The following is a 16,593-nucleotide window of genomic DNA, read 5'->3' on the forward strand; positions in this document are numbered from 1 at the left end:
AGTACTTGCCTAAATCATTCAATTGCACTAACCTAAATCACTCAATTTCACACTTGTTATCAATTGGATTGTTGTACCGTTAACTTTTTTTTTAACTTAGAATGACCACTCGTAAGTGGGAGAGGGAGAAAATCAAAAGGAAATCAGTATTGGGAATATTTTAACTGAATACTTGATGATTTTTTACCAATGTTTAGATTATACACTCGAGAGCATGATGTGCATTATGTTTTTATAAATTTTTTATTAAAAATATATAGAACATGATTATGTCGTCCACAGTTTAAATATGCTTTCATTTATTATTTTGAAATGTATGTACTTATTTTTGTTTCCATTTAAAATTAGCATAAAATCTCAATAATACAAATATACAATATCTTGGACAAAAAGAAAAGGTACCTAAAAGGCTAAAAGTGACTTACATAAAAAATCTTGTATGACATAAGTGATGATTATTGACATTATAATAGCATAAATTCAATAAATTCAATTTTCACACATTCGATTTCCCTTTACCAAATTATTCTTCACATGAAACGGCATGAAAGTGAAATACACACAAACACATTCAACCAAAATTCTTCTATTTTAGCGTCGAAATTTCCTGTGGGCGGCTCAGAAAGCTACACCTTGTCCAATCCCAGAAATTTCTGAGATTTCGTGTCTGATTTTTCTAAGCAAAATTAAACCCACAGTTTCCAAATTTCTTTTCTTTCAAAATTTATTTGTAAATTAATTTAAATATTTTGGTCGGTTTTCTGGCAATTTAGCGGTAATGCGGAGATTCGTAGCAGAGAGAACAAAACATCTCATCAAGAGAAACTTTTTAAGTTCTTCTAATAATCTCAGTTTTCTCGCATCTCAGTCTTATTTCTTTTCTTCTTCATCAAGTTCTTCAACAATTGTTGATCCTTCTTCAATGGATTCTTCTTCTGGAGTTACTCTTCAAACCATTAATCCTAAGGTTTGAATTTTAATCCCTCTTCTTTATTTGATGATTTAATTGATTAATTTGATTGATTTGGCATCTGGGTTTTTTTATTTGATTCATTTGCATTAATGGGTGTTGGGATTCTTTGTTTTTGAATCTGGGTTTATGTTTTGTCATTGTTTTAGCTTCATTATATTGATGGGTGTTCTGGGTTTTGTGTTTTTTTTCATCTGGGGTTTAATGTAATTGGTGGAAAATGATCTCACACTATGATTAGTTTTAATAGTGGGACCAATGTTATATGCTTAGTACTTGTATATTATTCTGCTGCTTGTATGATGGAAGTATAAGAAAAAGATGATTTTGTGTTCAATGAGAGTATGAGACTTATTAGAGTATGATACACCTCCAAATCCATTGTAAACATCCTTGCCTTGTTCTGTTTGGGTGATTGAGACAAATGAGCTTGAAATGTGTATACTGTTTCATTAGGAGAATATCCTTTTTTGGTTGCTTTTAATCTATTGCTCTATACTGTATATTACTGGTCAAAGCTTTATTGTAATTGATAGGGTTTTTAACTTATGATGATGTATTGATCCTGCTAGGTCTTGAAATGTGAATATGCTGTTCGTGGAGCGATTGTTACACAGGCCGAGGTAAGAAAAGAAATGAATTGATTATTGTCATTTTAAAGATGATTTTTTACTGTTTTTGCTTGTATTCAGCTTCAAATGCCTTGTATAGCTCTCAGACCCTCTGGTTACATTAGTGAAGTATCAATATACACAAAACTGATTCTTGTTTCAAAAGTATTGTCATTTTACAGTTACAATGTAAAATATGATCATTTACTTCCGTGTATGATATTCTAATTGAATTCTAAACATGGGGGTTTCTTAGTAATGTTAGATTCCTATAATTCTCTTAATGTATGTTCAATAACTTTGAACAACTCTTGTTCTGAAAAAAGGGGGATTATCATCAACTGAAATGAATAAGAGTATTGCTTCATGGGTTGGTGTGTCTTCTGCAATACAATTTCTTTTCTGATGGCGCTGTTATATTTCTTCTTGCAGAAATTGAATGAACAATTGAAGAAGGAACCTGGGACTCTCCCTTTTGATGAGGTATATTTGTTACCCTCTCCTCCTTTCAAAAATAAAGATTTGACGATACGTACAGAACATTAATATCAGCAAATGTCTGATGCATATAACTATATAAGATTCACAAAATTGCCCCTAGGGTTTATCAAGCTATGTTGTGCTTTTGCAAATCATTTTCACCTCCGATCTTTTCAATGCCACCTGTATTATAGTCGTATAGATCAGCAGTTTAATGAAATGCAGACTATTTTTATGACTAAGAAGCATGTCATTGTGCTGACTCATCTATCTAATCCACCTTCTATGATAAAAAAAATTAAAAAGTTTGAATACCGCATTTCTGTCAAATAGAAGCTCACAATAATGTATATATCTAGTCTCAAGATTATAGCCTCAAGTCCTCAACATCTTTTTGTTTGTGCAGATACTTTTCTGCAATATAGGAAATCCTCAATCTCTTGGGCAGCAACCTATCACATTTTTCCGAGAGGTTAGTTTTTAAGATTGGGAGTGTCACTAACTGTTGTATCAAGTATCATACTTAATGTTTATTTTGATTTGGATTAGGTCCTTGCATTGTGTGATCATCCAACCATTTTGGATAAAAGTGAAACACAAGGACTCTTCAGGTATTTTCTTCGTAGTCCATTTTTTTCCCTAGTTTAGAACTGTCAAGGACTCCAGGCATATAATATGGAATATGTCTCTTGATGCTTTTTTTTCCTTTTCTTTTTTTTTTAAATAAAAATTACACCTAAGCCAACTTTGCTTTTTCTATAATGGTTAGTTGCTGATATTAACAGACCAAAAGCTCAATTTTGCTGCCTCGCTTTAGACTTGTTGAGCTGTTGATTGATCAATACAATTATACAAGAGCATTGCAATTTAATTTGGGGCTTTATTTTTTATATTTTCTTTGTTCCTTTCATTTAATGCAGTGCTGACTCAATAGAGAGAGCTTGGCAGATTCTGGATCAAATCCCTGGAAGAGCAACTGGTGCATACAGTCACAGTCAGGTGATTATTGGTTCTTAGTTAAAGAAAAGTAAACCAGAGAGAAGCAAGGATTGAATAACGGATGGAGGGAAATGTGCTATATTGTAGAATATTACTCTCCCCAATCAAATGGACCAATTGAATGCTTGTAGTTTCTTGATTCGTACCACACCCCCCCCCCCCCCCAAGCGCATCCATGTCATGCTTTTTTTCTTACTAAATTACTTGAATTTCCTTTCGCTCATCCCATTTGCACAAATTGTCAATTTTTACTCAATACAAGGAATTTCTTGTGCCTCATTGCCCTTAGGGGAAACAGTTTGAAGTCCATAGATGAATAATGCATACCTTCTGTAATGAATTTTTGTCTGGCTTGATCATGCAACAGGGTATTAAGGGATTGCGTGAAACAATTGCTGCTGGAATTGAAGCACGTGATGGTTTCCCAGCCAATTCAAATGACATTTTCTTGACTGATGGAGCAAGCCCTGGGGTAAGTTGCCTTTACTGAGTCATAGACTATGCTCAGACTTGTCTCTTAATGTTGTTAAATATAATGGTGAATTCATGTTTTTTTAAACCCTCTAGGTGCATATGATGATGCAATTGTTACTGAGGTCAGAGCAAGATGGAATTCTTTGTCCCATTCCGCAATATCCTTTGTACTCTGCTTCAATAGCTCTCCATGGTGGAACTTTGGTATGTTTACCTAATGCTAGAAATATCCAGCAACTAAAGTCATTTTGAATGGTTTCTCTGTTCAGAAACTTCAGATAACTAACTACATTTTGCTATCTTTTATGATAACAATCAAAATCAATTATATGCCAGTCTCACAACTTTACAGCTGTCATATTGTTTGAATTTGTTTCACGGGAAGTAATCTTATGCGGCATTTATAGGTTCCATACTATCTTGATGAAGCAACTGGATGGGGTTTGGAGATTTCGAACCTTAAGAGTCAATTAGAAACTGCCAGGTCAAAAGGTGTAACAGTTCGAGCCTTGGTTGTGATAAACCCTGGCAACCCAACTGGACAGGTGAATTGAATTTTTTATTTAAAAGATTTGACATTGACATGTTTATCTTCCTCTAGTGAGTAAACTTAGGAGGACTACTTAATTGCTGGTGCTTTGTGAGTTGTGACATATTGAAAATTGCCTTCAGGTTCTTGCTGAGGATAACCAGAAGCAAATTGTTGAATTTTGCAAGAAAGAAGGTCTTGTGCTTCTGGCAGATGAGGTGATATAGCTAATTATAGATATCTGTCATTATTTAGGCTATTTAGTCTATAGATAGATGCTAGATGACCTCATTTGAGTTTAATTTACTAACCAATTAGCCATTGCTTGTGCTATGATGTCTTAAACAGGTTTACCAGGAAAATGTGTATGCTCCTGACAAAGAATTTCACTCTTTTAAGAAGATTGCGCGTTCTATGGGACATGAGGAGAAGGATATTTCCTTGGTTTCCTTTCAGTCAGTTTCCAAAGGTGCCTTGCTCTTGTGCCTATTGTGTAATATTGATACGATTGATTGTGCTGTTTGTATTAAACTAGTTTGTCTCTCTTTTTATTGTGGCTCTAGGTTATTATGGAGAATGTGGGAAAAGAGGAGGTTACATGGAAGTTACAGGTTTCAGTGCAGATGTAAGAGAACAAATCTATAAAGTTGCTTCAGTCAATTTGTGCTCAAATATTACCGGCCAGATCCTCGCCAGCCTTGTCATGAGCCCACCTAAGGTAATTTATTTTCTTTCCGTTTTGATGTATCTATTCTTGTTTTTTGGTTTCGTTTGGTAATTAACAATACTCATTCCTTGTGTTTATTTTCCTTTCGCTTGGTGTGGGTGGGTGGAGAGAGAGAGGGATTGGGGGGGGGGGGGGGGGGAGTATATGCAAGCTACAGTACTAGTATATATTAATTACTACTATTTTGGTGACATTTGAAGGGCTGTAATGCTAACATTATGCTTAGCTTTGAAACTGATGTTAATTCTTGTATCTTTTAGTGCATTCTTCTTTGTTTCTAGAAAACGCTTTTCATGCCAATCTGTAACTTTTACAAGGATGTACATCTTTTCTTTCATAAACTAATATATATGCATTCCTTGTGATCTAGGTTGGAGATGAATCTTATGTAGCCTATTCTGCCGAGAAAGAGGGAATCCTTTCATCTTTGGCCAGGCGTGCAAAGGTAATTCAGATTCTTACTTTTAGAAATACTGATCATTGTATTTTTCACAAACTCACATTTTATTTTTTCAACAGACACTTGAGGATGCATTCAACAGCTTAGAAGGCGTGACGTGCAACAAAGCGGAGGGAGCCATGTACCTATTCCCTCGCCTTCAGCTTCCCGAGAAAGCAATAAAGGCAGCTGAAGCAGAGCACACTGCCGCTGATGCATACTATGCTCGTCACCTGCTAGAAGAGACTGGCATTGTTGTTGTTCCAGGATCTGGATTTGGACAGGTTAGTTAATGAGCAAGCATTTAAGGTTTTGTTCTACTACTGTTGGAAACTTTGAATTACCAAACAATATCATGTACTCTGGCCAAGGTTAGACAAGTCCTTACAATTACAATAGGGTAACTTTAAAAAAAAAAAGTTATAAACCATTGTAGTTGTTTTCTGAAAATTGGAATGACTTGGTGGTAAAAAAAAGTTTAACTTGGAGATAATTCTTTGAAAGATGGCTTAATTCTCTCCCCTTTTTATTTTATTTCTGGTTTATTTGTTACGGATGAGACGTTGACCTTGTATTGTGCTATGTTTTGAAGGTTCCGGGCACTTGGCATATTAGGTGCACAATTCTTCCCCAGGAGGATAAAATTCCAGCCATTGTTGAGCGTTTAACTGTGTTCCACAAGAAGTTCATGGATGAGTACCGTGATTGAGAACCTCTAACAAACTTGTTCTGTCAGTCATTCCTGACCCAAAAGTTCGGTGAACTCACATGGATGTAGTTTCATGTACACCATTGTTTTGGGAACTATAGTCAGTTTGATTTTACTCTCACACAAAAATCCTGCATTTGTGCAGTCAAAGCTATTTTTCTAGGTTTCCTTAGCAACATTTAGCATCATGGTTAGTTATCAGGATAAAAAGAGCATCATGCTTGAATAAACTTTGTTGGGTAAAGGAAAAGGTATTTATGAGCATTATCAGCAAAAGTTCCCTTGAATAATTAGTGTTATCTTGCTGCCCTGTACTTCTTTCTTTCGTTCTTTTTGTATAACAATGCTGATGTGCTCAGCAGGATGACAAGGTCGGTGAAGGGAACTTCTGCTCTTAATCCTGATTTGGGTATTAAGGCTTGAACTCTCGACTTTGAGGTTTGATGTATATCACTGTGAATACCTTCATTACTCTCTAAAAACAGTGCTATTGAGGACTGAATCGGCTTGCAGCCTGCTGGAATTCAAATAGGTTTGCAAGATTAAACTTTACATTGATCAGTTCTTCAGAAACAGTTCGCAATTGCTTCAAATTTTAAATCTCGGGTAGGAAACTCTCATTGCTTCATTCCTTCGTAATTACGACTTAATTCTAAACAATTACTCCGTATATTGGAGGTAATGTTTCTTTTCTTATACAAACCTATGAAGTATATTGTATCACAGATTTATTGTATTACAGTATTAATACTAGTTAAAATTAATGTAATTTGACCACAAAGTAAAATGTGGCCTCTATCTCAGCCTCTCAGGTATGGAGATAGTAATTTTTAAGGCAATAATTGGCTCTCATACATTTTCTTGTTTGAGCTCTAAGCCAAATGTGCGTGATATGACACAACACAAGGCTCGGGTGTTATCTATAAATGGGCCCTATGTCAAATTGGTAAGAAAACTTTTCTCAAAAATGGTATGGATTTGCATGTACCTACATGAACATCAATATACCTATACTAAAGGCGAAATCAGAATTGACACTTGTCATAACCTGGTTAAAAATTTTCCCTCCAAAAGTTTTTTTTTTTTTTTTTTTTTTTCCCAAAGCTTCTTAGAGAAGTATTTAATTTAATACTTACTTTACAATAATATTTCTTTTCTATTTGGCAAGTATATTCATTCTTACACATTCAACAAAGATTTATATATGACGGGAACAAAGTCATATAATACAATAATGTAATATTATCTATAACTTTGTAATGTAATCCATGGTTATTTTTATTAGTCGTGCATGCATTTCTTCCTCTGTTTTCTTTAAAGATTCAAAAAAAATTGTAATTACAGAACTTTCATCCTATTTTGCAATTTGATATTATTTTTATAGTAAAACAATTGTATTAAACTAATGATAAATATTGAAATTACCGTGCATGGCACGAGATCTAACCTAGTAGCTATATAAATTCAAAAGACTCGGCCAACTAATTACTAATCCATATAAAGGTTTATATCTCTTAACTTTGAGATTGTGATCGGATTAAACCATTAGGGTGTTCTTTGGGTTTGAGATTTGTTACCCTCTCTTCTCCTCCCTCAACTTGGATCAGGTTAACCTATGCATATTATCCTTTTGGTAGAATCTACTAAAAAAAAAACATACGGAGTATTATTTGATAATTAGATACAAGAAAAAAAATTAATGCGTTATAGTTAGGCAGCTAACATTAGACAAGTTATCGAAAGTTATAGTTAGGCATAATAGTTGAATTATAATTATGCACATGAGGTCTACTCTACCATCTACATAGAAGACAACAAGAATAGGAGGATTTTAGCAATCTAGTAGCTCTCCACTTCTCCAATGTTATGATTTCTTGGTGAAAAGTCTAAACAAGCCAACCTAAATAGAGAAATTATTAAGAAAGCAAGTAATTATATAAACATGATGATTTTCCTTAATTAGCTTTTATGTATATTATGTACAGTTTACTATCTCTAGGTCTTTACAATGTACAAGTAGAAATCAAATCAATGTCAGTGTGTTTTGGACTTATTATTTTGTTTTGTTTTGGGTTCCCTGCTTATGTTTCTTGCATATGCAACACAAATCTTACACCACCTGACCTATGAAATCCTTTTCTTTCTTTCTTACCCGTGCAATTTACCTTATTATTTTCCTCGTTATTTTTTTACGTCTGTCAATGAAACTTTACTTTTAGCATCCTCATTTACTAAGTAATGCTTGTATATTTTTGAGATGATTAAAATAGCAATATTTGTTATGAATTTATGATTTATTGATTTTGTTTGTCATCGTATATGTATTACAAAAGAAAAAAAAAAAAAAAAAAAAAGTAAAATAATCATATATGAATAATGTAAAAGTCAAATTGAATGAAGTTACTGAGTAAAAAACAAAGGAAGCAAAAGGGGTGTTAGCACATTGTCTCATTATAAGTTTACAACAACAAAATGCTCATGAAATATTGACCTCTTGTTTTAAGATTTGAGAATTATTTGGGGTGAATTCTATTAGAAAATTAGGTCTTGAATCTTGTACTACTTTCATTTTGCTGGTAACATCGCTTTCTTATTTCTCTTTTAATTGACGTTGCAATTCCCAATGTTCACAATAACCTCTGTGCAACGATGTAGTCTATGCCTTTATAGCACATTATGTCTATACCTACAAGGCTACAATTATTGATATTGGATTACCCTGGATATACTTGTTCTTATCTTGGGTAAGAGTTTGTTCTGATTAATTGAATTGAGCTGAAATGAAGTGAATTGATTGGAGCTGAACTAAACTGAATATTTTATGAGAGAAGAAAATTAAGATAAGAACTGAACTGAATTGAACTTATTAGAGCTGAACTGAACTGAACTGAAAATAAGATGAAGAGAACAGGCCTAAGTGAATTTAATTGGTAAGAAAAAGTCCTTATTCGTTTGAGCTTCTGAGCTTCCAACACATTGCAGAGCAGTGTAGAACAAAGCTCAGTAGAGCAAAACAGCTCAAAAAAACAGGACTTTATTCGTCAAATATATTGAATGTCAATTAGTTTAATACAAGTAAAGTGTTAAAGATGTTAATACTTATAGTATATATGTAATGAAAATCTCTTCTAGGAATTGGTAAGAATGATGTTGTGAATTTTTGAACCCTGATATTACGTATAAATGATTTGTGACAATTACTAATTTTATTCAAGTCTGATTTCCTAGAACAATAGTTTATTTGCTATTTTTGTCAAAAAAAAAAAAAAAAAAAAACTAATTTGAATAGCTGAATGTGCTATTATTAATAAAATTTATCAATACTAATATGACAATTGTTAATTGTGGTCAAGTTAGGTATAGTTGGTGAAAAACTTAATTTGTAACCTTGTTAGGATCGTCCTTATTATATATATAGAAAAAAAAAATTGTACTCGTATTAGGGAAAGACATCTACGGAGTATTGTGAATAGCCGAATAGGTGTTGGAGCTAATAATGTAAATAAACAAAAAAAATTCATTTTTTTTTTATGAATGTTGGTTGTTATTATTATGACTACTAATTAGAAGTACAAGGGAAGCAGCCACATGATACAATGTGAGGAGAGAGATGGGAATTATGGTGGTGGTGGCTCAATATCAGCTTCTGGGCTCGTTCACTGGCTTTCCTTGTTTGCTCAGAGTGCTCAAGCTGGGCAGCTACTCTCCATTCCTCGGCTTTTCGATGAACTATTGCCATTCTTCTCATCAATTTCTCTTCTAAATCTGACCTCATTTTCTGTATTTTCACCTGTTTATTTGTAGCCATTCAAACATGTTTCATGAATTGCTTGAATAGTTGAATATAAAGTAGATATTTAAGGAGTAAAAGCAATTTTAATAACATGCATAAACTAAGAGAGGGAATATGAAGTGAGAAATATGTTTTGGGATAGAATGACTATTGACTAAATAACAATCAATAATAAGGTTCTGGCCAGATAATTAAGAGTTGTTGAGCTCAAAAATATAAAGCTAAGCTCAACTTGAGCTCAAGCAAATCAAGATCAAATAATGTGCATGCTCTGATCAATAGAAAAACTTTCAAGTTACCATATTCTGATTTCTAATACTTGCTAATGTTTTAAGAGTTTCATCACGAGTATTTTCAAATTTTATAGTCAAGTCACAAGTCATAAATTATTTTCTTTATTGAAGTCACTGCACGTATATCATATATGAGTCTAATAACAAGTTTTTTTAGTTGAGTGGAAGTCAAGCTTTGATCAAGCCAAACTCAAATGATTCACAAGCAGGATATATAGGTTCTTTTCACTCCTAGAATAGTAAAAATGGTCAAAACATGTCTTCTAAATTTCTATTTGTAGCACTTGTGTTTGGTAATTCGAGCTTTTTTTTTTTTTAATAACTAAATCCTCCATACACGTAGTAGTATATATATTCAATCGATACAAGAACTACCTCACATGGGAGTACACAACTTACAATATAAAAACAGCTGTCTTTAGACTCTTAACATGGAAGGTCTCAAGTTAAAGTATTCATAGTTGCATGACTTCTATTGCTTAGAGTTAAAGTATGATTTTGAAGGACCAATTTAATGTAAAGTATAGTTGGATTTTGGAAGGTACTTAGGAAGAAAAAGCAAGAAAGAAACCAATTTTAAGAAGGATGAGAATTTTATTTTATGAGGAAGGATATTGTTTGCATGCTGTGCTTGGCTCGAGATGGATAATGCATGCTCAATAAAATTAAAAAAAGAAAACACCTTAAAACACAGTCTTCAAACTAAATCGCAGTCAAAATAATACAGCAACTTAACTAATACTTGGGATTTGGTGTTTGTTTATTAGCACTCACACAAAGCTACACTTAAACTTACAGTATTTTAAATAATCTCCTAGTTTTAAGACCTAATTTATGGCGCTAAACAACAAACTCGAAGCAATAGACAAGATGACGAGCCATTGCTTTATGTATCTGTCATTCTTTCCCCGATCCCATGACTTAGGACCGGGCTTTGCAACTGTAATTAACCCGGGTATTTGTTTGTTAAAACCTCTAAAAAGCCAGCATTTTAGCCACCTATGCGACTTCTCTCAGAAAATTACTCCAGCAACAGGCATAAACTTGTCAATCTGCTTACATACTTTTATATGCACTAAATGATGGATGACTGATGCTTAACAACAAATATCGAACTTCTGGTAATTCCCGGGTGCTTCAAGAGCGTTTTAGGAACATCTCTTGATATAAGGAAGACCCTTTTAAGTTTCAGCTTAAAACAAAAACAATGCCACATATTAAGGGACCAAAGATTAAGAATAATAGTAATAGTACCTCTAATTTTCTCGATTGAGCTTCTGCTTTGGCATTTTGAAGATTTAACCATGCTTGAATTTTGGCCTCTTCTCTTTGGTACCTTACAAAACCCAATTCATCCAATTTCAATAAACAATAGTAATAAATCAATTTAAAACCAAAACTTGTTACTCCTTAAATTAATTAGTTTAACTCACCTAAGACAGAATTTAGTCTTTTCCTCTTCTTCCCAAGCACATGCTCTGGATTCAGAAACAGAAACACTCCTCCTCCCAATTTCAAAATGCCTTAAGCTCTTGGATATCTCCTCTTCCTCTTCTTCTTTGGTGCTCCAATTAGTCGTAACCGAATCGAATTGGGCTGACCCAATTTGGAGCTTGGCAAGGTGGCACTCTTGTAGTTGAGCAATGCTAATTGCGCTGGTGGGTTGGTCCATCAAGGCTAGTGGACCGGAACGGCTAGCCGGAGTATTGTGCCGTATGGGCGAGGTGCTCTTGAAGGGTGTGGGACACCTTGAGGTTGTGGAGCTGCCTAAAGGAGTCATTTCAGTGCCAAAATCTCTGTGTTTCACCTCCTGATATGGGATCACTTCTGTACATGCATCTGTCATAGCCTTATTATTGTCAAGTTTGTGACTTTTGAACAAAAATGCCTCTTGTGTAGGCTCTGAGTATTTGACATTGGTGACATAAGGACTCATTTCATCTGTAAATTTGTCTGCATTTTTTACAACACTTTTGCTGTCAAAATTATCAAGAAATAGATTGAAAAACCAACAACAAAATCAACATATCAAAAATGGGGATTAAAATATTGACAAAATCACAGTTTTATTGCAGATTAATGTTCAAATTACAAGAAATATCCTTCCTTTGTTTTTTTTAACCTTTTTGGATTATATTAACAATAAAAATTGGGATTAATAACTTCATCTCATGTAAATTAATCTGCATGTTCAGTTTCATGACAACATTCGATCCAAATTGTTTCTTAGGATGAAAAAAGGAACAAATAACAAAATTAATAACACAATCCATCAGAAATTGAGCAAAATCATCAAATTCTACAATAATCAGCAAGAAAAGTTCCCTGAATTCTGGAAAATGGGTGTTTCAATTATGAAGCATTCATAATGGAACAAAAAAAAGTGAATTAAAGGGAGGGAAATGATAATGGTTTAAAAGTACCCAAAAAGTTCAAACTAAAGAAAAATGACATACCTTTTAGAGGCAAATCAGCAGGAATTATGACCCCATTGAAAGTGATAGCTGAACTCAATTGCTGTTGCTGTTGTTGCTGCTTCTGATAATAATGGTGGTCCTCCATAGAAGTAGCAGCAGCAGAAGCAGAACAATTAATAAACTTTGGCACTATCTTTTCTTCCTCAATTACCCTGAATTTTTCTGCAATTATTTCATTTAATATTGCCTTTGAATTTGAACCCACCTCATTTTGCTTCATAATCATACTATTTCCATGAATATTATTATGATTATGATTATTATTATGAGGATTGAAAGCATGATGAGCAGGGGATTCATGGCAAGAACCACCTCCGCTACCGCCATTGAAAAGCCATTTTTCAGCATCATCCCACTTAGAAGGAACACTTTTTCTTGCAACACTGAAGCTAAAAATAGGTCTTCCTGGTGTTGAAGGTGCCTCCATTTTTCTTGGCATTGAATTTCCAATAATATAATCTCTTCTTCTTTGAGCTGATTGAGTCCCATTGCTAGTATTCATTGGTAATGACTTTACAAAATCTGATGTTTCTTTCAGATTAAGCTTGCAAATTGGGTCTACTGCATTATTATTACTGTTTAATAATGCTTCTGCAAATGGGTTTGTCTTTGTTTTTCCTTCTGATTCCTGCATTGAAAAAATTTGAACTTTTTCAGACTAACTTGAGTAAAATCATGAGTGAAAAACAAATGATTTTTTAAAAGAAATAGTAAAGAATGAGGTAAACCCAGAAAAGAACAAACATTTGAGTTTAACTTGGTTTTTCTTACCATTTGGGATGGTGCAAATATAGGTGTGGGCTGATAGTATTTTGGGGTTGTGAGATCCATTTTTTTGTTGTGATTCTTTGGAGATGAAAATGGTAGTGACAAATGAATAATACTCTGGACCTTTATTATCTCGCTATGGAGTATTTAAGGAGAAGTGTCTTACGGGATTGATTAAAACCTTATACGGCATAACCCGGCCCAACTTAGCGGACTAGGTCCTTGTTGTGGGGACTAGGGAGGTATTTGACCACCCAAAGAAATACTGATGAGAGTAGTTCAGTGATGCAGTAGAATGATGTGTTTCTTCTTATAAAATGGGGCTTTTATCTTTCCTATTGTAGTGATAATTGGACCACCTCTTTCTTTCTGGCTTCTCTTGCCCAAAACAACGTAACAGTGAAATATTAGTCCTTTGGTTTGTGCATGACAGTCAATAGAGAGAGAAAAAGGAAGGAAGATTAGGAGATATAGACAAAAATAGTTTAGGTACTTGTTAATCATATCATAAATGTGTGTTTTGTGAAAAGAATAGGGTACTTTGGAAAGAGGGAAAAGTAACCCATGAGTAAAGACAAAGGATGAAGAAAAGAGTGTACTTCTTGAAATTGTACTTAGTAAATGATTTTATATTGTATTAATGATTTGTTTACTCTTTTGAGGGAACATTGTTTATACTTGTACTGTGGTATTAATTTTGAATGATGATTGATTGTACTAATGCAATTGTAATCTCTAATTTTGCTTCTACTATGGAGTACCTTAAAATAAGACGCATCATATATAGGTGAAAGAAGCTCAGAGTTTTGCAAGAAAGTGGACTCTCCAATTTCCCATCTGCCCAAAATGTTCTTTTATGCTTCTAAACTACTCCATATGTCCTCAAAAATGCACTTCTGAAAACATACAGAGTACTTCGTACTATATGTATAAACTCTCGGGATTTATAATTACCTTCAATCTATACCGTCTTAACCTCTTAGGTTGTAAATGTTATGTAGGAAATCTAGTACTTCATTTTAAGCAGTTTATACAACGAGTCAAATATAGCACTACAACACATCAAAAATTCACCTTCATTCTATGGTTAAAAAGTATTCACACAAATGACAAATAAAACTTCGTCACAAGGGCAGACCAAAACTATACAGGATCTCCTTGCTTGACATGAGTAAGGTTGGACCATGCCATAAATCCTAGGCCTCTTTTATTGTTGTAGCCTTCTCCTTTTAGCATGGCCTATATCCTCTTTCCCTACTCTAGCACATTGTCATATGACTCATATTTAGGGGTGAGTAAATCGGATATCCGGTTAAAATTTTAGGATCCGGATCCGGAATTGGTTGGGACCGGGTCTTAAAATTTAGGAATTGGAATTGGTTTCACGGGGTACCAATCCACGGGGTACTAGTTCCAGATCCAGGTACCCACTTATATACATAAGCATTAAAATATAATACAAATCATAATATTTTTTTGGTTTATTTTCACCTTTAGCGTTTAATAATTATATTTTCATATATGCATTAAGCTATTTTATTTATGTTAAATATTAATATTAATTTTTTTTATTTTACTAATTAGCTACATTCAACATATTTTTGTTTTTTTCAAATATATTTAGTTTAACATATGTTGGGTAATCGGATACCCAACCGATTTCGGTTCCAAAAAATTGAGAATTAGAATTGGAACCGGTTGCAACCGGGTCCTTAAATTATTACCTAGAATCGAAACCACCGGGTCCAATTCCAGTTTCGGACCCACCGATTCCGATTTCAATTTCGGGCATCGGAATTTTTGCTCACCCCTACTCATATCCTCCCATTTTCTTTTGTTTGACCCGTTAGACTGCAATTAACTTCATACATTTCTAAGTTTTAACTAGAGGAGTGTAGATGAGAAACAAAAAATGGTGAGACTGAATGTGGTGGGTGTGATAATATGTTGTAATTTTTTATGGAGTATATGTGAGTGATTATTCTTATTATGAAGTAAATTTAAATGAATAAATTGTAAAAGAAACTGGGACAAACATTAAGCCAATAAGGGATAAAATGATTGCACAAGTTAGATAATGTACATTACCTAGCATTGACAAACTCCTACTCAATCCTACAATGATGTAGATTCAAGATGTCTACCAATTAGCATAAATAAATTATTGTGAGACAATCTTATTCGAAATATCATATTTCCCCACCACGGGCGCGATTAATTATACAAGTATTACAAATAATGCATAAAATATGAATTGTGAGTTGCAGCATATGGGCACATATGACTATGAGTTACATACTTACATTAGTAAATTACCCAACTCAGTTCATTTGCATAGTCTAGGGAAAGTAATACAAAATACAGTGCTAGAGAGACGTAGGTGACATGTTCAACAAATACTTGTACTGTTAACCGTATATAGATACGTGTACCAAGTTTTTAGGGCTTACCGGTGCATATGTTCTCCTGAACATTTTGACAAACACCTTTAGAGCATGATGTTTGGGTGAATTCTGTGGAATTTAGAAAATTGGGAAGCAGTGATTTGGTGAATTTGGATGGAATTTGATTGGCAATTTTTTATGGCTTCAATGTTTACTCTCTGCTTGATGATTTCATTGCAAATGCTGAAATTTTCAGTTCACACTTGTGAACCCACTAATCTCGAGTCTCGAATAATTCTTTTTGGCATTTTGTCTTGTTGATTCTCAATAAAATATTGAGAATTTGAGATCAATTAGGAAAATTTGTCAGAAAAAACCTTTTAAATGGCTCATTTTGCAAGAAAAAAACCTTTTAAAGCATTCTTTGTTAAAAAAAAAACCACCACGGTCAATTTTTTTGTTGCATGAAACCTGAGCTAACTTTTCCGACATTGACCAAGATTTTCTGGCGTTGACTCCCTTATTTTCCTACTTGCTGCCCTTTATTTTGTTAATTGCACTCCCCCTTTTATTTCTTCTCTTCATTTTCCCTACAAAGCAGTTCATCAGTATTCTCTCTCTCCTCTCCTCCATGAATGTTCTGTCAAAACAATCACATCAATTTGGGTTTTTCTCTCTCTCAGCTCGCCATTAATACTTGATCAATAAATTGAGGTAAGTGTAAAGTAATAACTTTTAAACTCGAAAATTGCCCTTGGGGTTTTTACTGTGCTCAAGACAAGCAAAGTTGCCCTTTTTTTTTTTTACTGTTTTCAATGGGTAAAGGATGAAGGAAGAAGACGCTTGAACACAAATCAACGTTCCCCAATTACGTAGTGAAGTACAAACCCAGGTTTGTTCTTCATTTGCTCAATTTGCGTCTAAATTGTTAGGTTTTATC

General features: G+C 33.8%; 2 protein-coding genes across 2 annotated transcripts; one reads left to right on the forward strand and one right to left on the reverse strand.

The window, feature by feature from the left end:
• Positions 1-504: 504 nt before the first annotated feature.
• LOC145571829 (alanine aminotransferase 2-like) lies at positions 505-6,663 on the forward strand. Its single transcript, XM_081630865.1, has 15 exons — positions 505-967; positions 1,543-1,593; positions 2,014-2,064; positions 2,468-2,533; positions 2,611-2,672; positions 2,982-3,060; positions 3,428-3,532; positions 3,628-3,738; positions 3,942-4,079; positions 4,207-4,281; positions 4,412-4,532; positions 4,627-4,781; positions 5,161-5,235; positions 5,310-5,513; positions 5,822-6,663. Exons 1-15 carry the CDS (start codon positions 779-781, stop codon positions 5,936-5,938), a joined length of 1,599 nt encoding a protein of 532 aa, XP_081486991.1. The 5' UTR covers positions 505-778; the 3' UTR covers positions 5,939-6,663.
• Positions 6,664-11,099: 4,436 nt separating this feature from the next.
• Positions 11,100-13,302, reverse strand: LOC145570756 (uncharacterized). The gene is made up of 5 exons (XM_081629901.1): positions 13,273-13,302; positions 12,481-13,129; positions 11,458-11,977; positions 11,279-11,360; positions 11,100-11,216 (listed from the first exon to the last, which is right to left on the reverse strand). Exons 1-5 carry the CDS (start codon positions 13,273-13,275, stop codon positions 11,100-11,102), a joined length of 1,371 nt encoding a protein of 456 aa, XP_081486027.1. The 5' UTR covers positions 13,276-13,302.
• Positions 13,303-16,593: the final 3,291 nt, after the last annotated feature.

Source organism: Chenopodium album, chromosome 12, assembly GCF_948465745.1.
Source record: "Chenopodium album chromosome 12, dcCheAlbu1.1, whole genome shotgun sequence".
Classification (NCBI taxonomy): Eukaryota; Viridiplantae; Streptophyta; class Magnoliopsida; order Caryophyllales; family Amaranthaceae; genus Chenopodium; species Chenopodium album.